Source organism: Dysidea avara, chromosome 6 (assembly GCF_963678975.1).
Source record: "Dysidea avara chromosome 6, odDysAvar1.4, whole genome shotgun sequence".
Classification (NCBI taxonomy): domain Eukaryota; kingdom Metazoa; phylum Porifera; class Demospongiae; order Dictyoceratida; family Dysideidae; genus Dysidea; species Dysidea avara.
In genome coordinates this window covers 7,968,213-7,994,616 of record NC_089277.1, presented here as the reverse complement: position 1 = coordinate 7,994,616, position 26,404 = coordinate 7,968,213, and the positions used below count along the sequence as shown (strand labels likewise).

General features: G+C 36.3%; 1 protein-coding gene across 1 annotated transcript in view; it reads right to left on the bottom strand.

The window, feature by feature from the left end:
* LOC136258253 (uncharacterized) overlaps window positions 1-26,404 on the bottom strand; it is a 194,826-nt gene that overhangs the window by 12,462 nt on the left and 155,960 nt on the right. Inside the window, exons 11-14 of the mRNA XM_066051572.1 lie at window positions 19,072-19,170; window positions 17,697-17,795; window positions 7,796-7,897; window positions 3,051-3,156 (exon numbers count right to left, since the gene is read on the bottom strand). Coding sequence (XP_065907644.1) covers window positions 3,051-3,156; window positions 7,796-7,897; window positions 17,697-17,795; window positions 19,072-19,170 — 406 coding nt within the window. The remainder of the gene's footprint in view (window positions 1-3,050; window positions 3,157-7,795; window positions 7,898-17,696; window positions 17,796-19,071; window positions 19,171-26,404) is intronic.

Genomic DNA, 26,404 nt, shown 5'->3' with positions numbered 1-26,404 from the left:
CTTTATATATAGAAGATTATACAAATCAGACGTATCTTTACAACAATATCAGTGATTACAAATGCCATTGCTTCCTTGCAGCTGCCAGCTCTTCCATGCACAATAAGCATGTGTCTTCTGCCATTTATTGAACTTTAAACAATCCATATCACGTGAGCTATCATCATGTGATGTAATATCATAGTTAATTAGAATAGTTTGGGACTGCTCTATTAGAGTATATTGATCTTCCGTGATCTGTTTCTTTCCTTTGTGCACTTTCTGTCTTAGATTTCCTGTTCAAGGTTCAACCTGAGGGGTCTTGAGACCCCAAAGACACCCCACTGATCCACCCCTGCATAGCTGTAAACGGCTGTTATTTTAATACCAATGACTTTTACATTAATACCATGATATCTAGTAATACCGTGATACTTTTTATGGAAAGTATACCATTTGCTATTTTTCAATACTGCCCAGCAGTAATGTATAGGGTATGTGGCAGTTGCAGTATGCTTGTCAAGCTGCAGTGGCTCCAATGAAGAGACTACAAGGGTACTATGGACAATCACAGGGCCTCCCCTCCATGGAACCATTCCAGTGTGAAATACATAGTGTTGCATCACGTGACTTCTTATCTGGAAGCTGCAGGTGTAGTTTTCCAAACACTATAAGATGTCAGTTAACTACAATACTTTGTTAACTTTTTCAGTTAAATCTTTAAAGAGAGTGGCTACTTTTCAGTGTTGACAATCACTTTAAATGCAGTTTCCTAACAAGAATGCCTGACAGCTATATTAGTGGTATTTAATGTAGATGATTGTTTTATTAGAGTGTTTCAATCATTACAGTGGAAGGACCGCAAAGGAGCATTGTGCTGCATGACATAATGATTTTTCCATTGGTCATTCTTTCTGCTATCTGTTCACATTCTGTTCACATTTTCCAGAAATTTTAAAGGTACACTTATCATGGACATTAGATTACTTACAGACTGGGATTGGAAATGGAAATTGTGCAGTAGCATACATCCCATGCCTATATCAGTGGGGAGGTTAAGCTTCAGTCTATTGAAGAATGCTAAATAACTGTTGAAGGATAGAATGCTTTTTGACTACACATTTTTATTAAACTCATTCACATAATACACAGTCAGTAGCAGTTTGGAGGTGTATACCACACTTCATCAGCAGGGTATGTACATATTGTATATAAAGTTATATTATTTAAATATTTCACTAGGATTATATAAAATGCATATATGCTATTATACTTTAAATGGGACTAGTTTATTATTTCATATAAAAGTAGTTCAGTTAGTTCACTTCTAACATGCCTTCTTGTGAACAATTTCTTTACTTCACCAGTTAGGCAGGGAGGGAAAACAAGGAGGCAGAGCCTTAAGACGGGTGCTTAACTATAGCTTAGGAGCTTAAGCAGTTTTTAATAAATATCTCAAATGCTGGAAAGGTAAACATGTGACAAATGCCATGTGGATAAAATCCATTTGGAAAGCTATAAGATAAATGCCAGCATAGAGAATTGAAGACAAAACCAGCTGAGCTTTAGTTTAAGAGTAGCTTTTAATTGCAGTACCTGAAACTACGTATACAGTATGATAGTACTGTATAGTAGGGACCATAAAGGAGTAGGCATGGCCCACAAAATAACATCACCCAAAGACCAGCCTCAATTTTCCCTGACAATGATGAGGCAATATTGGTTAGGTAAAACTAAGTCCAAACAAGCTTTCAGATTAATCTGAAACGGAATTTAAAATATAATTTATTTACTGAAATTTTCTACTGACTGACTGACTGCCTGATGCCTTCAGACAAGCATAACTCGATAATGGCTAAGGCTACAGGCTTGATTTTTTCACTGTTCGACATCGTTTTGGCCCGAGAGGTGAATTTTGGCATACCGCGTACATACAATGCGCTCTTCATGGACTCACCAGTGTCCTCCTTTGTGTCCCATTCATCTTTGCTGACAGCAAAAAGTATCGATTTGATGGTAGTATGTGATGGATTCCCTTCATGTAACAGAAATTGTCCATATTTTTCATAATGGATATTTTGATTGCAAAAGTGCTTTTTGAACAGTTCTTGATTTGTACTGCTGTTTAATGGGTTTAACATAGCCAACAACAAAGCAATAATGGATACTTAACTTTTCAGACAATAATTGATATAACTGGGGCATGCGGCACCATTTCTTTTGGTATACATGGATTGCAGAGGTGCTTTTCGAACAGTTCTAGATCTGAAATATTGTGTAACAGGTTGAACATAGCTGACAGCGAAGCTTAATGGATACTTATAGCTGGGGCACACGGCACTATTTCAGATGTGGTATGTGTGGGTTTACCAGTCATAAAAATTATTTACAAAAAAATTAACAAACAAATACACAGAAAAATTTGGAATTTTCAACTAGAGTAGGGACCATAGCACATCGATGAAAAGTACTGAAACAAGTTGCAGTAGTGCATGATATTAAACTACAGTAAAACAATAAAAAGTGTTATATCCCTACTGTGCATTTCCATTATGGTATCTTGAGTACAGTAGGGATATAACACTTCTTATTGTTTTACTGTGATTTAATATCATGCACTACTGCAACTTGTTTCAGTACTTTTTATCGATGTGCTATGGTCCGTAATCTAGTTGAAAATTCCAAATTTTTCTGTGTACTTGTTTAATAGACATGAAAACATTCCCACTTATTATTGTTGATGAGCTCGAGAGATTAAAATTTTTCTGTGTACTTGTTTGATAGTAAGAAATGAACATGAAGCCATTCCAACTTATTATTATTGATGAGTTTGAGAAATTAATCTTACATTTGCTAGTACTGGCAGTTAATACTCTTTTATCTTTTGCTCAGCAATAAAGATAACTGTTGTCAATATTTCTCCCAATTTGTAGATCTAGCATGTACACAATTATTTGTACTTACAGTTTTGTGCAAATAACATAAAGTATGGAATAAAGAAATGCTCACAACAGTCTGAAGTTTGCTTTTACACATATTTTAATGGAGTGTACATATAGGTAGAGTGATACCTTTTTGTGTAGCAGGTGATGCAGAGTGATTGTCTTTAGGTGGCTCCTCCAACAATTTTTCATCAAATGACTCCTTCAACAGTTTTTCAATTTTCTCTTTGTAATTCTACAACATTATTGTGAAATACTCAAAATAACAATGCACAAGCACAAACTCCTGTATACCCATGGTAGACTTTTCAGTATACCATCCAGGCATGTTATCAATAATAAAATGGTTGTTACATTGTGCAATAATAGCGCGAGACATAAACTTCCAAAAATGACACATGTGGAGTTTTACTTTCATAATTTTAGTTCAAAGAAACATAAAGCCACCAAATTTGGAACAGGTGTTCTGTACACATTGTTTTCATATTGTGTTGATTTTACACAAAAATTCTAATTCTCTCTACCGTTAGAGCACCAAGTGAATGCTTTATTAGAAAATTATGTTTTAATTTTTTTGAAAGTTTGAGTGTGTCTGCCAACTATTTACTAAATATCAAACTAGCTATAGTTGAAATTTCCACTGTAAAACATTTGCAATTTTATCCTTAGAAAACATGATATAGCAGCATTTTTGAAAGTATGGACTGTAAAAAATCTGGTGAACCATTATAAGTATGGCTCTGAAATGTATGCTATAAACAGTGTATACATTTTGTAAAATTTCCACTGTAACAGAATTTTACAATTCTGAAGTTAACAGGATTAAACTAAAAACTAGACTATAAATTACCACCTACACAATTATAAATCTATTAGTATTGTAGAGCCTTTGCATATTTGAAACAATCAAAAGTGTTTTTTTAATGCATTATCTTATGAGTACATCATAGTCCTAAAATGATACTTTGGAAAATATCTTTAAAAATTTCCCTAAAATTTTGAAGTTTTGGAAGTTTATGATGTCTTGCACTATAGGTTCGCAAACACCAGACTATAAAATGGTGCTATATATGCTGCTTCATTTCGCCTCTGGCCTTGCAACTGTGGTCAGGCAGGAACTCCAGTCAGGCAGACAAACAGGCAGGCAGACAGGCAAGTAAGCATTCCAAAATTCAAGTTTCAGTGATTAATTATATCCAGCCACCCGTAGCTAAGTATTATCTTGTTTTTAATGCTGTATTGATGTTGGATGGACTAACATTATTCTGCAAATGTGATACTCATTATGTAAGATGTTTCTATGTTGATTTTTTAAAGATGAAATTTTTGAACAGCACTGATCACTTTAGGGGATTGTTTACACAGTACTACAATATCACTTGATATTATGTGCTGCTTTTAAGCAATGGAAACAATGTTACAACACCCCCACATTAAGACTTTGAATTATTTTCAGTGACTGTTTTACCATGCAATGGTTTGAATTGCATAACCTTTGGTTTCCCACCATTACAAGGCCCATATAAGGCCTTACAACTGCACAAATTTGTAGTGTTAAACCTAAAGTGTGCAATGATATATAAATGCGATTTTGTGCAGTGTTAAATTATGTAAAATTTCATAATACAAATTCATATCAACATACATATCACATAGCTACCTAAGCAGCTGTAGAATTTCATAAGCAAGTATATAATTATGCTGATTGGATGCTGCATGTCAATGTGTATGGCTATAACTATGTATAAAATTAAATAGTAACTAGTGCCAATCTGCTCACTGCAATTTGAGACCTGCATTATAGTCTAATCATGTCTCAATCTTTTTTGTTGGATATGAACTATTAATTATGTAGCATGTGATTAGCTGTTAATGGCAATCTATGATTGTAGTTTTGTAGATACTATTTTCTTGATACATGTAACTACTTACAGTGGTTTAGCTACTGCACAAGTGAATATTAAAATTTAGAAAGCACAATTATATGTATTCTATAATCTTTTCGTCTGTATTACCTTTAGTTTGCTGTATACACAATTAGAACTTAGCTACCCACTAGATTGTTGAGCACAAACAGAGTTCACTTTCCTCATGGCTCAAAGTCTTTTAACAACATAGCTATATAAACTTTACCAAAATGCTCTCAAATTGCATTATATATTTATGCAATGCATACACCGTATTTACAGTATAGCTGGTCATATGCTTATGAGAATGTTCAAGTAGAGTAAAGTGGAACCTCAGTTATCTGGAACCCACTTATCTGGAATCTCGGTTTACTGAACTATGGAAATAACTGCTAAATTAGAGTAGTGACTGTTCTATTAGGGTAGTTGGTGATAGCAATATATTTTTATATTTTTTTGTGCCAATTTAAGGTTATTTATACACGAGATACAGACTTTTCAGACTTATGGACCATCCCTGGTTATAAGGGGTTCAAACAATTGAGGTTTGACTGTAGTAATGATAGCAGTAAATCCCAGATGCAAGAGTCTGCATAGGGTGCAGTGTGTCCCAAGAAATTTTTGTCAACCTTTAAATCAATGAAGTTATTTATAAGCACTACTAGGCTTCATGTATTGTGAATCTTGAATCATGAACACATAGCTTGGGTGGGAGGCAAGAAAACTATATAATAGCCCCTGTCAAAATGTAGGTGGAGAGGCTTAGCTTCCTGATTAAAATATTGTACTTTATTGGTTTCTTCTATAACTGCAACCAACTGGATGCATGCTAACAGGGGCGTAGCTAGCCAGAAGGTGATGGAGGGGCAGGCATACCCCCACGAAACACTCAAAATCATTTATGATTGCAAAAAAGGCTAATGACCCAATGGTGGGCTAGCCAACATACGATGTTGCATTATTACAGCTTAAAGAACTAGCTACGTAACTATTTCAGTACTGACTGCTTCCAATCGAGGTAGCTATATTCGTCGAGCATCATCGCACGTGCCACAACTGTACTCCAACAAATTCATCCACAGTCCGGTAGAGCTAATACTTTAGTGCAAATACAGGTTACTTTACGTTAGCCACAGCCTGTGCTGCAGTCCTAGCACACTGCTGACAGGATGACGTATTCACTCACTTCACTCGGCGAAATTGAAATGCCATGTATTGCACGAAATCCCACCTGTCTTGCTAGCAGAACTTGTAAGCTTGACTGATCCACCTGACTGACTGACTGACAAAGTAAAAACAGACTGCACTGCTGTACGTACAAAGGTCCAGTGTGATCGACTCGATAGAATAAACTTGGTACATTTATTTAGCTAACACTTTATCACCTCGTAGGCAGTAGGTCCGTAGCGTTATCTGGTCTCCTTTGTTACTTGTGACTCCTGCCGCGGAGAAGCGGGTCACTCTTTTTAGATTCAAAAATGTTCTATCACGCGAGTAATCTAGGCTGAATATATAAGTATGTCTCTAATATTTTCGTTTGATGGATTCACGAGCGAGTTGAATGTTGTGTGTCCGCATTCAGTAGAAACCCCTGGTGATACGAGTAGTAGTGTACATAATTTACAGTCATTTGCGTGTCAGTTTAATAGTGGTAAACTTGTTACGAAGGTTTTTAAAAAATCATTTAGTGATGGGGGGGCAAATGCCCCCCCTTGCCCCCCTTAGCTACGCCTCTGCATGCTAACAATGAATATAAACATCAAAAACAAGATACCCTTATTAATTTGTCGCCATAATAGTAAAATTCTGAATTCATTCTCAGATTCAATACCAGAGTCTATTTTTCAAATATTTTCTAGGGAAGTATGTCCCACATTCCTTTAGGTTCATAATTACATTAGTGTTTGGACTGTTCACACAGTAAGGTATAGCTTTTATGCTCTACATGGTATAACTAAATGTATTACAGCAAGCAGTAGATAGATTCTTTTATTTTCTTGTGTCTATGTAGGTGGTGGAAGAGAGGTTCTGGGGTGCAACTTATTTTACTGGAGGTGCTGAGCACCCTCAATTCTAAGCTGTATTGTGCAATAGTCATCACATAATCTCCTGCAAGGTTTTCAGAAACTGGTCAATCAAGATCAATATGCTCTAATAGAGCAGTCACCCTAATAGAGCAGTCACATAAATTATACAACTATCAAGCATGTATTTAAATTGAATATTCTCCAACATTTCCACTGAACATTCCCTCTGAATATTCCCCAAAATTCAATCTCCTGACATGTAAAAATTCCTTGGAGATATATATGCTCCCAGATCATGCTTTGCATGCTGGATGTGTTTTACACACCTATTATTACCAACATAAATTTTGGGCTACTGCAACTCTAACACCCTTAGCATCTGCCTCCAATCTCATTGTAAAAATAATCTCCTGGTCTGAATTTTTTTCTGTTTATGCAAAAAATAATAGTGTAGCTATCCACCTATATAACTGAGCACATCTATAAAGACTATTATATTGCAGCATTGAAATATCACAGACACTTCAGCTACACACATCCAAATGATGCAAAGCAGTACAATGGCTGGAGCGATTGGAATTGATATACACCTTGCACACGTGTATGATAATTATATGTGCTATCAATGAATAAACTAACTACAGTATCACCTTTTGTTTGAAATCCTGCAAAATATGGTAATAAGGTACAGATCATGCACATTTTACTATTCAGAATTAATTTGGTTGCTAACTTATATAAATAGTGTACATTTCTAGGCCACCCACATACATAATCAACTATTAATGAGAAAACAACAAGACTATCTGAGTATACACACATATCCATTGTGTTGCTAATCATGGTTGACATGCTGACTTATGTGTGTCTAGGAAGTGATTTCAACATAACCATAACTATAGTCACAGTACATCACTCTTCTAACAATAGTGTTATTTACCTGATCAAACTGGGTGATGTCCATTTTACCATGTTCTACAAGATGCTTCACAACATCACTCTTCCCTTCCTCCACAGCAAGTTGTAATGGTGTTTTATTACTCTAAAATGTATAGAGTATTTTATCAATAGCCATGTTACAATAATGTAGGTGATGTACACACATTTTATTTATTAACTAAATTGTCAAAATGACAGGGTGGCACCAATATAGGCATAGCCTGTACAAGGGTGCTTCCCTCAACATACATACATAAAAAGACACAGAACAGGAACAGTACAAAACATAACTGCAACACAATTACAAGAAACACTAACTACAAAACAGACAATAAAGAGTTCACAGATTTGATACTCAGTATATCAAAAGACAGACATGAAACAAACTTATTATTGTAAATGTGAAGTATATCACAACGCACATAATAGTGTGTACAGTCACCACATACTACTGAATACAACAGCTTGGGGGGGATAGTAAACCTCATGATATGTTAGACAACTTTGTGTATAGCCTTTGATAGTCATCAATGATTTAATACTGTTAATTTGACTACCGTAAATCAGAAAAATTTTGGCGTAGAAAATTTTCGTCTATTAAAATTTTGACACAACATATTTTCATCACTGGTATAATTGACGAAAAAATTTTGACATCAAGACACACGGTAGTGTGTCGTGCGGCCCAAGAAGCCGGCGTGCCACCCGTGAGTATATTAACAGGAAGAAAGAAAACGCAATTTAGAGCATTTGGCAGCTGTGGAGAAGGCTGGTTCTGAGTTTGTTCCTTTGGTAGTGGAGTGCTTTGGAGTGTGGACCCCTTTTGCCCTGAGAATGTTAAGAATTATTGCTGACCGTACCACCCCTAGAAGCGGTGTTCCTACCAAGCTTGCAAGAAAGAATTTATTACAACAACTTTCTGTTGCACTGTGGCAAAGCAATGCTAAAATGATTTTAAGATATTGGGCTGTTCAGGACAATGATGATGATAACAATCCCCTTTTTCCTTGATTGATTGTATTCCTAGTAGTAGTATATAGTAGCAGTACTAGTAGTAGCAGTAGTAGTTTGGCTGTGTAGTTGTATGTGTAGTTGTAACTAAATAATTTCAATACATAATCATTTCAAAAGGAAAAAAAAAAAAAAATTTTTTTCACACCTATGTAGCTCTGTGATCCCTTATCCGATTGGAACCAAATTTGCTACAGACGTGCCGGCCAGCTAGGGGAGTCTACACACCAAATTTGAAGAAAATCGCTACAGCCATTTCCGAGATACGAGCGAACAAAATGTCGTTTTAATTTCTTCGTTTTTTTCTTCTTCTATACTTCTTCATTTCGCACACTTCGCAAAATCCGCCATAAAACACGAATGCGTGCTCGGATTGGGCTAAAATTTGGCACACTTAAAGGGCTCATTAAGGCGGATCTCTGAACCAACTTTGGTAGGAATCCGATGAACATTCACGGAGTTATGACTGATTATTTGCGTAAAATAATGTCGAAGGTCTGTCACGCCTACAGGGTAAACTCGTTTGAGGAATCAGTTGAAAATTGATATGTAGTTGGAGCAACCATCGTACGAGTGCCTTTTTGTGGTTTGAAAGGAATCGGGATAAAGACCATGGAGATATGACACAAAGCCCGACCTGTGTAAAAATTACGCGATCGATTTTTATTAATAAAAAACTATTAGTTTTCGTGTCTACCAGACAAACCGCTTAGAGCAACGAGCTGAAAATCAGTATGTAGCTGGAATAGTTATCATAGAAAGTCCTTGCAGTAGTACAGAAGAATCGGATTACAAACCACTGAGTTATGATTCGAAAGACAACTACGTGTAACAAATGCGAGATCGAGATACTCTAATAGAACAGTCACCCTAATAAAGTATTCAGCTGCATTTATAATTTACTCAATTATATTACATTGCAAGTTATTCTGTAGGGAATTCAGCTACAAACAAGTCACCCTGTAGTCAGATCAGCCAGAAAAAGGTACCTAATAGAGAGTTCAGCTACAAAGAAACCATCATGTAGAGAGTTCAGCTCAAACAAATTGCCCTGTAGAGAGATCAGCTAGAAGAAGTTACCTTGTAGAGAGTTTAGTTACAAAGAAACGATCATGCAAAAACTTCAGTTGCAAACAAATCACCCAGTAGAAGTTTTGCAATGAACAGACCACACTGTAGAGAGTTCAGTTAGCTTGTAGAGAGATCAGCTAGAAGAAGTCACCTTGTAGAGAGTTCAGCTGCAAATAAATCACCCTGTAGAGAATTCAGCTACAAACAAATCACCCTGTAGAAAGATCAGCTAGAAGAAGTTACCTTGTAGAGAGTTCAGCTACAAAGAAACCACCATGTAGAGAGTTCAGCTGCAAACAAATCACCTGTAGAGAGTTCAGCTATAAACAAGTCACCCTGTAGAGAGTTCAGCTAGAAGAAGTCACATTGTAGAGAGTTCAGCTACAATGAAACTCCCATGTAGAGAGTTCAGCTGCAAACAAATCACCCTGTAGAGAACTCAGCTACAAACAAATATGCCCTGTAAAAATATCAGCTTGAAGAAGTTACCTTGTAGAGAGTTCAGCTATGAACAGATCACCCTGTAGAGAGTTCAGCTACAAACAAATCACCCTGTAGAGAGTTCAGTTACAAAGAAACCACCATGTAGAGAGTTCAGCTGCAAAAAAATCAATCACTCTGTAGAGTGTTCAGCTAGAAGAAGTCACCTTGTAGAGAGTTCAGCTGCAAACAAACCCCCTGTAGAGAGTTCAGCTAGAAACAAGTCACCCTGTAGAGAGATCAGCTAGAAACAAGTCACCCTGTAGAAAGTTCAGCTAGAAGAAGTCACATTGTAGAGAGTTCAGCTACAAAGAAACTACCATGTACAGAGTTCAGCTGCAAACAAACCCCCTGTAGAGAGTTCAGCTAGAAACAAGTCACCCTGTAGAGAGATCAGCTAGAAACAAGTCACCCTGTAGAAAGTTCAGCTAGAAGAAGTCACATTGTAGAGAGTTCAGCTACAAAGAAACTACCATGCAGAGAGTTCAGCTGCAAACAAATCACCCTGTAGAAAGTTCAGCTATGAACAGATCACCCTGTTGAGAGTTCAGTTAGAAACAAGTCATCCTGTAGAGAGATCACCTAGAAGTATCACCTTGTAGAGAGTTCAGCTACAAACAAATCACCTGTAAGGATTTCAGCTGCAAACAAATCACCCTGTAGAGAGTTCAGCTATGAAAAGATCACCCTGTAGAGAGTTCAGCTATAAGAAGTCACCTTTTAGAGAGTTCAGCTATAAAGCAACAACCATGTAGAGAGTTCAGCTGCAAACAAATCACCCTGTAGAGAATTCAGCTACAAACAAATCTCCCTGTAGAGAGACCAGCTAGAAACAAGTCACCCTGTACACAGATCAGCTAGAAGAGGTTACCTTGTAGAGAGTTCAGCTGCAAACAAATCACCATGTAGAGAATTCAACTACAAACAGATAACCCTGCAGAGAGTTCAGCTAGAGTCAAGTCACCCTGTAGAGAGAATCCTGTAAAGAGTTCATCTACGTACAAGCAGATTACCCTGTAGAGAGTTCAGCTACATTTCAAGTCACCCAGTAGAGAGGCCAGCTGCAAATTATCCTGTGGGAATTAATTGACATGTAATAAATATATGCAAGAGTTCATAATATAATGAACTCTTGATATCAAGACACACGGTAGTGTGTCGTGCGGCTCAAGAAGGGGTATCACTCTTTTCACCCTATTTCATAACCCTACAGAACTTAGAAAAATAACGGTGAACCAAAAAGGCGAAAAAAAAAGTGCAGTATTGAAAAGGGATCGAACCCAGGATCCCAGTGTGATGGTCCAGTGTGCTACCGATTATGCTACCGCTGCTAGCTCCCTTGATTCCCTTCTTTTGTATCTTATAAATGTGACTAACGAAATAAGCTGTATATAGTAAGAAGAACCTAACCCTAAAGGTGAAAAAGAAACCAAAGCTGAACTCTAACCCTAACCCTAACCCTAACGCTAACACTACTAGACGCTTCCCCTAAAGTCTACTACTCGTGGCAACTACTGGACGCTTCCCCTAAAGTCGACTACTCGCGGCAACTACTGGACGCATCCCCTAAAGTCGACTACTCGCGGCAACTACTAGATGCGTGCCCTAAAGTCGAAGAGAGAGAGCAACAACTACAGTAGGAAGTCTGGATGCTTTTGAGCTTAATATTACGTAAGGGTTATGAAAGGTGGTGAAAGAGTAAAACCGCTCAAGAAGCCGGCGTGCCAACCGTGAGTATATTAACAGGAAGTAAGAAAACGCAATTTTCACACCTATGTAGCTCTGTGATCCCTTATCCGATTGGAACAAAATTTGCTAGAGAGGTGCCGGCCAGTAAGGGGAGTCTACACACCACATTTTAAGAAAATCGCTCCAGCCATTTCCGATATACGAGCGAACAAAATTTCGTTTAAATTTCTTCGTTTTTTCCTTCTACTTCTTCATTTCGCACACTTCGCAAAATCCGCCATAAAACACGAATGCGTGCTCGGATTGGGCTAAAATTTGGCACACTTAAAGGGCTCATTAAGGCGGATCTCTGTACCAACTTTGGTAGGAATTCGATGAACATTCACGGAGTTATTACCGATTATTTGCGTAAAATAAGGTCGAAGGTCTGTCACGCCTACAGGGTAAACTCGTTTGAGGAATCAGTTGAAAATTGCTATGTAGATGGAGCAACCATCGTAGGAGTGCCTTTTTGTGGTTTGAAAGGAATCGGGATAAAGACCACGGAGATATGACACAAAGCCCGACCTGTGTCAAAATTACGCGATCGATTTTTATAAATAAAAAAACTATTAGTTTTCGTGTCTATCAGGCAAACCGCTTAGAGCAATGAGCTGAAAATCAGTATGTAGCTGGAATAATCATCATAGAAAGTCCTTGCAGTAGTACAGAAGAATCGGATTACAAACCACTGAGTTATGATTCGAAAGGCTACTACATGTAGCAAATGCGAGATAGAGATACTCTAATAGAACAGTCACCCTAATAAAGTATTCAGCTGCATTTATAATTTACTCAATCATATTACATTGCAAGTTATTCTGTAGGGAATTCAGCTACAAACAAGTCACCCTGTAGTCAGATCAGCCAGAAGAAGGTACCTAATAGAGAGTTCAGCTACAAAGAAACCATCATGTAGAGAGTTCTGCTCAAACAAATTGCCCTGTAGAGAGATCAGCTAGAAGAAGTTACCTTGTAGAGAGTTTAGCTACAAAGAAAACACCGTGTAGAGAGTTAAACTGCAAACAAATCACCCAGTAGAAAGTTCAGCTATGAACAGATCACCCTGTTGAGAGTTCATTTAGAAACAAGTCATCCTGTAGAGAGATCAGCTAGAAGTATCACCTTGTAGAAAGTTCAGCTACAAACAAATCACCTGTAGAGAGTTCAGCTACAAACAAATTACCCTGTAGAGAGATCAGCTAGAAGAAGTCACCTTGTAGAGAGTTCAGCTGCAAACAAACCCCCTGTAGAGAGTTCAGCTAGAAACAAGTCACCCTGTAGAGAGATCAGCTAGAAACAAGTCACCCTGTAGAAAGTTCAGCTAGAAGAAGTCACATTGTAGAGAGTTCAGCTACAAAGAAACTACCATGTAGAGAGTTCAACTGCAAACAAATCACCCTGTAGAGAACTCAGCTACAAACAAATCGCCCTGTAGAAAGATCAACTAGAAGAAGTTACCTTGTAGGGAGTTCAGCTACGAACAGATCACCCTGTAGAGAGTTCAGCTACAAAGAAACCACCATGTAGAGAGTTCAGCTGCAAATAAATCACCCTGTAGAGAACTCGGCTACAAACACATATACCCTTTAAAAATATCAGCTAGAAGAAGTTACCTTGTAGAGAGTTCAGCTAGAAGAAGTCACATTGTAGAGAGTTCAGCTACAATGAAACTCTCATGTAGAGAGTTCAGCTGCAAATAAATCACCCTGTAGAGAACTCAGCTATGTACAAACAAATATGCCCTGTAAAAATATCAGCTAGAAGAAGTTACCTTGTAGAGAGTTCAGCTACAAAGAAATCACCATGTAGAGAGTTCAGCTGCAAATAAATCACCTGTAGAGAGTTCAGCTAGAAACAAGTCACACTGTAGAGAGATCAGCTAGAAACAAGTCACCCTGTAGAGAGTTCAGCTAGAAGAAGTCACATTGTAGAGAGTTCAGCTACAAAGAAACCACCATGAAGAGAGTTCAGCTGCAAACAAATCACCCAGTAGAAAGTTCAGCTATGAACAGATCACCCTGTTGAGAGTTCATTTAGAAACAAGTCATCCTGTAGAGAGATCAGCTAGAAGTATCACCTTGTAGAAAGTCCAGCTACAAACAAATCACCTGTAGAGAGTTCAGCTACAAACAAATTACCCTGTAGAGAGATCAGCTAGAAGAAGTCACCTTGTAGAGAGTTCAGCTGCAAACAAACCCCCTGTAGAGAGTTCAGCTAGAAACAAGTCACCCTGTAGAGAGATCAGCTAGAAACAAGTCACCCTGTAGAAAGTTCAGCTAGAAGAAGTCACATTGTAGAGAGTTCAGCTACAAAGAAACTACCATGTAGAGAGTTCAACTGCAAACAAATCACCCTGTAGAGAACTCAGCTACAAACAAATCGCCCTGTAGAAAGATCAACTAGAAGAAGTTACCTTGTAGGGAGTTCAGCTGCAAACAAACCCCCTGTAGAGAGTTCAGCTAGAAACAAGTCACCCTGTAGAGAGATCAGCTAGAAACAAGTCACCCTGTAGAAAGTTCAGCTAGAAGAAGTCACATTGTAGAGAGTTCAGCTACAAAGAAACTACCATGTAGAGAGTTCAACTGCAAACAAATCACCCTGTAGAGAACTCAGCTACAAACAAATCGCCCTGTAGAAAGATCAACTAGAAGAAGTTACCTTGTAGGGAGTTCAGCTACGAACAGATCACCCTGTAGAGAGTTCAGCTACAAAGAAATCACCATGTAGAGAGTTCAGCTGCAAAAAAATCAATCACTCTGTAGAGAGTTCAGCTAGAAAAAGTTACCTTGTAGAGAGTTCAGCTGCAAATAAATCACCCTGTAGAGAACTCAGCTACAAACAAATCACCCTGTTGAAAGATCAGCTAGAAACAGTTACCTTGTAGAGAGTTCGGCTACAAAGAAACCACCATGTAGAGAGTTCAGCTGCAAACAAATCACCTGTAGAGAGTTCAGCTAGAAACAAGTCACCCTGTAGAGAGATCAGCTAGAAACAAGTCACCCTGTAGAGAGTTCAGCTAGAAGAAGTCACATTGTAGAGAGTTCAGCTACAAAGAAACTACCATGTAGAGAGTTCAGCTACAAAGAGATCATCTTGTAGAGAGTTCAGCTGCAAACAAATCATCCTGTAGAGAGTTCAGCTATGAAAATATCACCCTGTAGAGAGTTCAGCTAGAAGAAGTCACCTTTTAGAGAGTTCAGCTAAAAAGCTACCACCATGTAGAGAGTTCAGCTGCAAAAAAAATCTATCACTCTGTAGAGAATTCGGCTACAAACAAATCACCCTGTAGAAAGATCAGCTAGAAGAAGTTACCTTGTAGAGAGTTCAGCTGCAAACAAATCACCTGTAGAGAGTTCAGCTAGAAACGAGTCACCCTGTAGAGAGATCAGCTAGAAACAAGTCACCCTGTAGAGAGTTCAGCTAGAAGAAGTCACATTGTACAGAATTCAGCTACAATGAAACTCCCATGTAGAGAGTTCAGCTGCAAACAAATCACCCTGTAGAGAACTCAGCTACAAACAAATATGCCCTGTAAAAAGATCAGCTAGAAGAAGTTACCTTGTAGAGAGTTCAGCTACAACGAAACCACCATGTAGAGAGTTCAGCTACAAACAAATCACCTGTAGAGAGTTCAGCTAGAAACTAGTCACCCTGTAGAGAGATCAGCTAGAAACAAGTCACCTTGTAGAGAGTTCAGCTAGAAGAAGTCACATTGTAGAGAGTTCAGCTACAAAGAAACTACCATATAGAGAGTTCAGCTGCAAACAAATCACCCTGTATAAAGTTCAGCTATGAACAGATCACCCTGTAGAGAGATCAGCTAGAAACAAGTCACCCTGTAGAGAGTTCAGCTAGAAGAAATTACCTTTTAGAGAGTTCGGCTACAAAGAAACCACCATGTAGAGAGTTCAGCTGCAAACAAATCACCCAGTAGTAAGTTCAGCTATGAACAGATCACCCTGTTGAGAGTTCAGTTAGAAACAAGTCATCCTGTAGAGAGATCACCTAGAAGTATCACCTTGTAGAGAGTTCAGCTACAAACAAATCACCTGTAGAGAGTTCAGCTACAAACAAATCACCCTGTAGAGAGATCAGCTAGAAGAATTCACCTTGTAGAGAGTTCAGCTATAAAGAAACCACCATGTAGAGAATTCAGCTACAAACAAATCACCCTGTGGAAAGATCAGCTATAAGAAGTTACCTTGTAGGGATTTCAGCTACAAACAAATCGCCCTGTAGAGAGTTCAGCTACAAAGAAATCATCATGTAGAGAGTTCAGCTGCAAACAAATCATCTTGTAGAGAGTTCAGCTATAAAAAGATCACACTGTAGAGAGTTCAGCTAGAAGAAGTCACCTTTTAGAGAGTTCAGCTACAAAGCAACCACTATGTAGAGAGTTCAACTGCAAACACATCACCCTGTAGAGAGAATCCTGTAAAGAGTTCATCTACGTACAAGCAGATCAACCTGTAGAGAGTTCAGCTACATTTCAAGTCACTCAGTAGAGAGATCAGCTGCAAATTATCCTGTGGGGATTAATTGACATGTAATAAATATATGCTCTTTTTTTATATTATGAACTCTTGATATATGCATTATATATATATATATATAATTTGTACATTTACTGATAAAATCAGAATGAGTTAAAGTATTTATAAAATCTGCTTCATCTTTTTCTTTTTCCTGTGGTAAAGAAAAATATATAGGTTAAAAAGCCCCAAAGCTGGCCATAGGCCGGCTTTGGGGTATACAAATACAAAAAGAAGTGAAATCTAATCAAAAACAGCCAAGCTGTAAAAAAGGAGTGCGGCCCTTGAAAAGGCTATGGTGAAAAAAGATGTGAAATCCAAGGTGGCGGCCAAGAAATGGCTGTGATGATAGGTTAATGGTAAAAATTTTAATATCGACAATCCAGGTGAATTTTGTGCCAATTGACCAAGCGGCACCAAATTCACCCGAATTGTCATTATTAAAATTTTTACCATTAACCTACCATCACAGCCATTTCTTGGCCGCCACCTTGGATTTCACATCTTTTTTCACCATAGCCTTTTCAAGGGCCGCACTCCTTTTTTTACAGCTTGGCTGTTTTTGATTAGATAATAACTACACGTTAATATTAGTATGCACAAATTTTTCGTATAGTTTTAAAAATTGTCATTTTAATTTTCATCAATAGAGCTAGTGACGAAAAATTTCTGATGACTAATTTTTCCTGTTTTATGATACTTGCTATGTATACAATGAATATTTTGACAGATGCAAACATACACTATACATTTTTGATCAAACCATAACCACCACATGTCAGATTTAATAATGAATGATTACACTTTGATCCACATTGTGGACATTTATTCTCATAAATTGAATAAATCAGCTAATAGAAATGAAACAAGAATACTCAACAACAATCAGATTTTTATAATTGCCTTTGAAAAGATTTTTATGGTGCCATTAAATTTCTAGACTATAGAAGTTTAGTAGATAGTAATCATCACTTTCCATGTGTGTATAATGTATTGAACAGGTTTAATTTAATCAACATGTGTCATTCATAATTGTGTATCCACTAGAGTAGATGTTAACCATATGATCATACTTACCCCATTGACACAATCAAGTTTGGCATTGGATGCCAGTAATGTCTTCACTACCATTAGTTGACCATACTGTGCAGCTATATGCAGTGGAGTACACTGGTTCTACAAACAATACAAAAAGTTATCACTACACAATTATGGGAATATAATAATATTCATATACAGTCATGTACAACAATGTCACCGACACTATACTGTGTACAGGATTATATTTGAGGATGGTAATGTATATACACATTATACTTAGGCACAAGCCTATTATGCTGTGAGCATACTATAATATATTTATTTTATTTATTTATTTATTAATGCTTTACAGCACAAGTGCTGAAGGTCTGTAGGATACCTGGTCCTACAGCCTGCTCAAAGACTTTACCAACTTAATGTGTGTTTGAAAAACTTTGGAGAAAGGAGAAAAAATCCATGACTGGACTTGGGTAGCCTCGAACCTGTAGCCATCCGATTTACGCTCGAACGCTTACAGGAGTCTACCAGGTGGTCAGGATGTTTTCTCCTTGTTATTTTCATGTAATTATATCCATAGGAATTCTAGAGAGTAACTCATTATTTCTAAGTACCCCAAGTAGAACCAAATGGACACTAGTTTATTTATTAATGCTTTACAGCACAAGTGCTGAAGGTCTGTAGGACACCTGGTCCTACAGCCTGCTCAAAGACTTTATATGTATATGTGCAGCATTTTGCATAATATTAACATAATAGGCAGAAGTATACTATAAAACCTTTTTGTCAGTGAAAATGTGTCTCATAATAAACACTAATACAATAATAGTCAGTCACTCTAATAGAACAGTAGATAGATTTTGATGTGATTGTTTTGTTGGAGTATATTAAACATATATTTCACAAAGCAGCCAAATTGATCAATAATTCATTTGTAACAGTATTGTTTCACAGTTGCTCACAATCAAAAAGCTATTGTTGTCATTCTAAGTGCAAACTTTATATAGCAAAACATGGGAATGGAGACATAAATTTTGAGCGCAATAATATTACGAATGCAATAGGCACAATTTTGAGCACCACAGCATACCTTAATAGGTAGGATGAAAAGAATAATAGGCTAGTACCTACTATTAAAGTGTAAACAGGTCCTAGAGACTACCACTGTAATTGGTTGACTAACTAGTGTGGCATATCATTGGCTGATCATTTTGAAAACCTGAAATTAGCTGCACCCAACAAATTAGCAGCTAATCATATTCATTTGAACAATTCTATGAATGTACTGTACTGTGAATAACTTAGAAGTTTACAGATCAATAACATCAATGTCTTACAAGTAAGCATGCTCATTAATCAGAAAACACATTGCAACTACTTCTGCATCAAAATGGACACTTTAGAATTGACTCACTTTACAAACACAATTCACATCGGCATTTGACTGTAATAACAATTTCACAACTTCATTGCATCCATATTGTGCAGCTAAATACAGTGGTGTACTGTTATCCTACACAAAATATATATATATATATAAATTCAAAGCTTAACCAATAACATATCTACACTAATAATCATTACATTACAAGTATTATGATGTCACAAAACAAGTGATGTCACAATAACAAGAAGAGGTGTAGTACAGGATATTTACTCTTATGAACAATTGTTTCAATCGCTCACAACCACACATTTCATGCAGCAAACACTACAGGAAAATCTACCACATGCACTAATACTGTATAGTAAATGTACAGCTGCCAAAAACTAAATAGGAAGTTACAAGTTTGATATTAGTATACTTGAAGCTTCACATGTTGTTTGGCATTTAATTCATTTACAAATTTATTTTTTTAATCATATAACTCCAATAAAACTAAAACACACTGTAGAGTTTGGGTCATATGAATTATACTAAAGAAAATTGAGATATTTTACACTACAGCTGAGTGTAATTCTACCATAATTTGAAACAGATATGTGTACTACCAGGAACTCATAAGTGCCGCTTAAAAGCTCCTGATAATACTGGGGGTCTTATATAGGAACCAGTAATAGTATTTAGTGCATACCTGATGTTACATGATGCTTATTGATACATGTCATCATACCATTATAAGTTGTAGTCCATTACATGTACATACACATGCAGCTTATCATAAAATGCCCTCACAGATTACTGAGAAGCATTTCTATTGAAATTAGATGTGGAAATGGGATGTTTATGTACAAATACAACTGTTTACATTGAAAGAAGATACACTGGTCTGGAAAAAAATCTGCAAAGGAAATCAGTTTCTGTGTAGAATTTTAATGACTAAATATATGGGGAAAAAACAGCTAAGAAAATATGTTTGTGTTTTTAATGTGTTCATGATTGGGTGTCCTCTTACTGTATTTATTAATGAACTAAAAATCTGAAATCTGAAATTGCTGAGTTAATAATTTATGTACATATTCAATTTAAGGTTTGTAAATGTAACACATGTACACTTGAACAGATGGGCAAGGATGTACTGTAATAATTATTAGAGTATTGAGTGATTAATTGCACTGATTATTGTCAATGATATGTAGATTGATTTTTTATGCTGAACCTCTGAACAGTCAGACAAAAGCCACATTCCCTGCCAGAGATACAGCACAGACAAATGAGACAACAAGAGGACACAACAAGAACAAAAATGATACAAAGAAAAACAAAACCATCACAGATACAGCATTACTAAACAACAAGTCAATATCCTGAAAGTGCTGTAGTGCTTGCTTTTAATAGAAGTCTTGATGATTATTTGCTTGATTAATGCAAGATGGCACCAATAAGTCCCCTTTGAGTGAAAGAACTTTTGGAAAATGACTTGGTAAATGAGTGCCTGAACTGATAGGGAACAGCAAAATGAGAAGTAGTTATGGTATCATAGTTGGATTGTCTGCTAGCACAATAGTGCTTTTCGCATCACTACTATAACATTAACAGAAAATTGCTTGTGTTGGATCAAAGACTAGCCAACCAAGCTTACTCTGAAAAATATTTACAAGATTAGATTTCCTCACCACACAAACAGCAAGATGAAATATCTTTATAAATCATGATTTGAGGATGACCCGAGACAGAATGTCAGAACTTAAGTGGGATAGCACAAGGAAGTCATAAGTTATCTAATAGGGATGAGGGAATCACAATTTTGGGAATTTTGATGGCAGATACTCAGCTAGAATATTAGGAATAATAATAATGGGTAAAGGTGTAAGTGCATATAATTATACTGCACCATCAATAAGGTTGATTCAGGATTACTACATTATTTTCATGTGCTATTATTAATCTTGACAGATACTGACCTTAGTAATAAACTTTAGACATTCAGATTTACTACACATTTTCCTCACCAAATAGATACACAAAAATGGTTTTCATCTGTAGGATCACGGACTATATTTATAATATATGGTTGATTCAGGCAAAATTTGTTCAAATCATATAATATGAATACATATGTACCTATGTTGCAATTAAACTAAGTAGCTGATGCTTTTATCTTCACTGATTATTGGCATCATCAAGCTTTATTTCAGTGCTAATTAACTCACAAGCTATATACCTACTTGTATGCAATTTGAGGTGAAGCCAGAATACCCTTGTAATGACTTTATAATTATAACAAAACATACTTGAACACATTTAATAGACAGGGTTAAACACTTATTGACTCTTTGCAGTGGCGGATCCAGGATGGGGCATTTGGGGCAAATGCCCCCCCCCCTTCAAGAAATTGCATACAAGATCGAGATACTCTAATAGAGCAGTCAATTACTCTAATAAAGCAGTCACAATGTTCATGAGGCAGTGTAGCTTACCTATGAAGCTATAAATAGGATTTTATTTTACATAACAGACGTGATATAGTTGGTAAGGATAACTAGCTATTATTGTCGTGACCCTTTTTTTTTTTTTTTTTTTTTGGTCTTCAACTGGTTTTCAGCAAGTTTTTTTGGTCTTCAACTGTTTTTCAGAAAGGTGCCCCCCCTCTTTCCAAACTCTGGATCCGCCCCTGCTTTGTACAAGCCCAAAACTAATTTGAACATGCAGTTGATCAGTAATTTATTGTAAATTGTGGAATAATAAACATGTGTAAAAATAAAATTGAGCATAATGAAGAGATTTTGGTAGAAATTCTGAATAGAATAATGAACAACATAATTCAAACTGCTTCAGAAAGGTCACAAGTGTATAGACTTCTCTGGTCAAACATCAGTATATAGACAAAGTGAGAATACGAGAAATGTCTAAAGTAAGCTATTATCAATCACATTTTCTTGTGTTGCAATGAGTGTGACAAACCACCCAAAAAAACTTGCAGAGCTTTGCTGTATTTCAGGGAGCATGGTTTAATGTTCATTCTGTTTACTTGCTCGATGCAATATTGCAGCATTTGCAATTATTTTTTTATTGATTATGTCCAGTCTATCATTATTTTGTAATATAACTATGTACGTACTGTGCAGTAAAAATTCACACAACTATTCAACATGATCCACAGAGTACTGTACATTACTAATAGTACAATAGTTATACAATACTGACAGAGCTATGACAGTATGCAATTACATGTCACACTATTTACATGTAAACACTAAAAAGAGCAGCTGTAAGGACAACACTACAATATTTATTATACTGCCATGTAGCTACATATGCATATCATGATAATTTTTGTGCAACAGTACCAATAATTCAATTTCATACGTATCTAGTAACTAATTTTACTTCCATGAAACATCATCAGTTAGCTCAATGCAATTCCCATGCAGATGACTCATTAAAGTTGTTGAAAGTAACTTGAAAACAATTAACAGATGAATAATGGCTTAGACTAAGCATAATGAACAGTATGCTGTAGTAGAGTATCGTATTGACTGTTATATTAGAATATATCACAATGAATGCTCTATTAAGTATTTTGATATTAGAATTTAAAGTAGCAGTGAAAGTGGTGGCTGCTACTTTAGGCTTCTCGATGCAACACGCTGCAGTTCATCACTAAAATCAATATATCTATCCATTCATTGTATGAGTAATACTTCAATACAAGAGTTAATGATTTAGCTTTTATTGATCTTCTTGCAATGCCGTGCTATTGTTAAAAGCAATCTGACTGTTTTATTACAATACATTTTCTGACTGCTCTATTAGAGTAACTGAATACACTATTAGAATATCTTTCTGTGAAGTGTGAATAATCAGCTAAGAAACAATAACATTATTCACATTTCATGGATACAAAATACAGTAATAATGTGTAGTGTGTTGGTTTTTGGTGCATACATTGTGCATTTTAATTACAAATTGTCTTATTATGCTGGCATAATGGCTGATGATTTTGCTAGCCTTTTATGATCAAAATTATAAAGCAATATTGTATTAAGTCCACCAATTCAGTTTGGCAGAGAAATAGGTTTGTGTGCACAAGCCCATTTCTCTGCCAAACTGAATTGGTGGATTTAATACAATAGTGCTTTTCACATGACTATCATAGTCACGACATACTGTAACATTAATAAATAAATTCTGGATAGAAAGCCAACCAATCTTTCTCTACAAATAAGATTTCCTCAATCATGAAAAGCAGGATGAAATATCTTCGCCAATCTAGATAGTGATGCTTCCCCAGACAGATACACCATAACTTAAGTGAAATGGCACAAGTGACTGTATAAATAACTTCAGAATGGCCACAGGTATAGACTTCTTTGATCAAATACAAGTAATATACCATTTTCTTACAAAGTACGGATATGTGAGAAATGTAACATAGGTTAATATCAATCAAAACTCCAAAATAATTTTGTGTGGCAACTTTAATGAATGGAAAACCATCCAACATAACTTATGAAGTCATCACAGAACATATATTCAATCACATCACATAGTTCAATGTTCACTTTGTTCACTCACGCAATGCTGTCTGGTGGCATTTGCAATACTTTCATTGATTATGTCAAGTTTATATCATTATTTTGTAACATAGTTATGTACTGTACAGTAAACAATACCCACAACTAGAATATTACATGATCCCATCATTACTTGTTACACTACACACCACACAATATACTATTCAATAGTTCATACACTAACAGGATCCACACAGTACATTACTAATAGTTATACAATAGTGATGGGACTATGATTGTATGTAATTACAAGTTACACCATTCACATGTAAATGCTGTAAGGACCACACTATATAATATTCACTATACTGCTGACACTTGTAATAATTGACTACTATGTAGCTATGTACTGTACATATGCTTGAATGCTGTATTTATCTGTACTTGGCTACACAACAAGATTAACAATAGTAGTCATCCTCTATTAATAGCTGCTGTTTTAGGCTATTTGATACACACCTTACATACACTGGACAGCTCATCAACAGTATGCAAGTAGTTACAGATATAGTCTGGTTAATACTGATAGAATATCATGCTTGGAATTGATGTTGTTTTAGATAAGAGTCCCAACATTGAATAAAAGCTATATATTTTCATTAACTCTAGTATTCAAACATTGCTGAATTGGTTAATGAAATAATATTATAAATACATGTACCAGAATATACACAGTGTACAAAATCCAAAGACAAAACAGTCAACAGTTTAATCAAATTAATGATAGCATACACTGTAAATTTGAAAGTATGAATTTCATATTGAAGGGATATTGCCTGTGGCAACATCAGTATGAGGGTCATATTCAGTTACCACAGGAGTCATCCCTTTGGTATGAAATTCATACTTTCAAATTTACTGTGTACTGTATACCACTTGGTGGATAACCATATAGTTGATTGTTACCACACTATATAATTTATTGTTTAATCCACTACAAGTCTAACATGTACATGTAGTAGCCTACAGTTGTACAAATACTGTATGATGCATAAGGTTGAATAAATGTACTGATAAAATGTTAACAAATTAGGCTGGGCTGTATATGTGGGATAGAAAAGGGCTAAAGGGTAATGGTAGCCAATTAAGCCTGTATGAATGGGAGTTTATAATTATAAACACAGACTGAAAAGGTAGGTTGCATCATTGACAATAATTATACATAACCCCTGTAGCTACACACAAGAATAGGACCTTCTGAACAGCCACATTATCATACAGTACAGTAGTACTGTATATTAGGGATCATGAAGATTTGGGTTTTTCTGGCCAAAAATATCACCCAAAACCAACTTCACAATCCAATCTTGGCACCTTGACAGTATTGGTAAGGTATAACCAAGCCCAAAGTGCCTTCGGTATGCCCCCAACTGCTTCCAATTGATTGTTACAAAATTTAAAAATATAATATTAAATGGAATTTTCTACTGACTAACTGCCTGATGTCTTCACTGAGGCAAGCATAACTTGATTACGCTGCTAAAGGTATGGGCTTGATTTTTCAATGTTCTGAGATGCATTTTTGGCATACCACAGTACATACAATGCATGCATCATCATGGACTTACCTTTGTCCTCCTTTGTGTCCCATTTATTTTGCTGACAGCCCAAGGTGTCGATTCATGGTAGAGCAATGGCTTCCCTGCCTATGGGTATCGTTCACATTTTCCCTGGTGACTAGATTGATTGCAGAAGCGTTTCTCCTACTGTTCTTCATTTGTAAAGCTGTGAAACAGGCTGATCATAGGTGAAAGCAAAGCATAATGGCCACTTCCTAGGACACTTCAGCAATTGATAGTTGGGGTGCACAAATTGTCTGTACTTTTTGTGCATGGCGACTGGATTGATTGTAAATGTGCTTCTTCTACAGTTGTTTGTTTGTAGTGCTGTGTAATAGCTTGAACAAAGCTGGAAGCAAAATGTACTCGTCTCTTCACTTTCAAGTCAGCAACTTACAGCTGGGGTGCACATTCAGATGAAAGCATTAACTCTGGTGTCATTCCCATGCGTGGGTTCACCAGTCATATTAATGTTACAAAAGAAGAAAACAAACAAGTACAAGGAAAAAATTAGGAATTTTAAATTTGATACTAATGGACATTTAATCCCTAATTCAGTCATGGGTATAGGGGTTAAATGTCCACTAGTACATATGCAGATGTAGGCGACCTCCCTTGTTTCCTTACTCTTTCTATAATCCCTATTTGAACTTAAAATTCCTTGTTTTCAAATAAAATAATACATAGTTTTAAAAAGCTTTTGGAATTGTAATTGATGATTGGACTACCTTTTAAGCCTTTCTCCTTAAAATGGCTAATTATTATTATTACACTGTAATCTGCATAAGCCAGAAACATTGTGGTAATTACCAGGGGCATACGCAGGAATTTTGAAAAGGGGTTTCCACTACAGCTAAGTGACTGTTATATTAGAGTAGTTTATATTGCCTGACTGCTCTATTAGAGTATCTTGATCTTTTCACCAAAATCATAATTCAGAACAATGCTATAAGTGTTGCTATCATACTAGAAACTATTATTTAACTAAGATAAAAGTTTAAAATGTGTCCTGTTCCATGACAGATTCCAGATTCTGGAAACCTGAAGTGTCAATTCCTTAATGTTTTAAGTACTGTGTAAAATCCAAAGGGGTTTCCTGAAACCCCTGGAAACCCCCCTCCGTATGCCCCTGATTACAATGTCATGATTACTTGATATACTGGCCATTTTTTGCTGTGATTGAGATTTTCCTCTTTCAGAAATAAAAAATGCATTAACCAGACTTGTTGG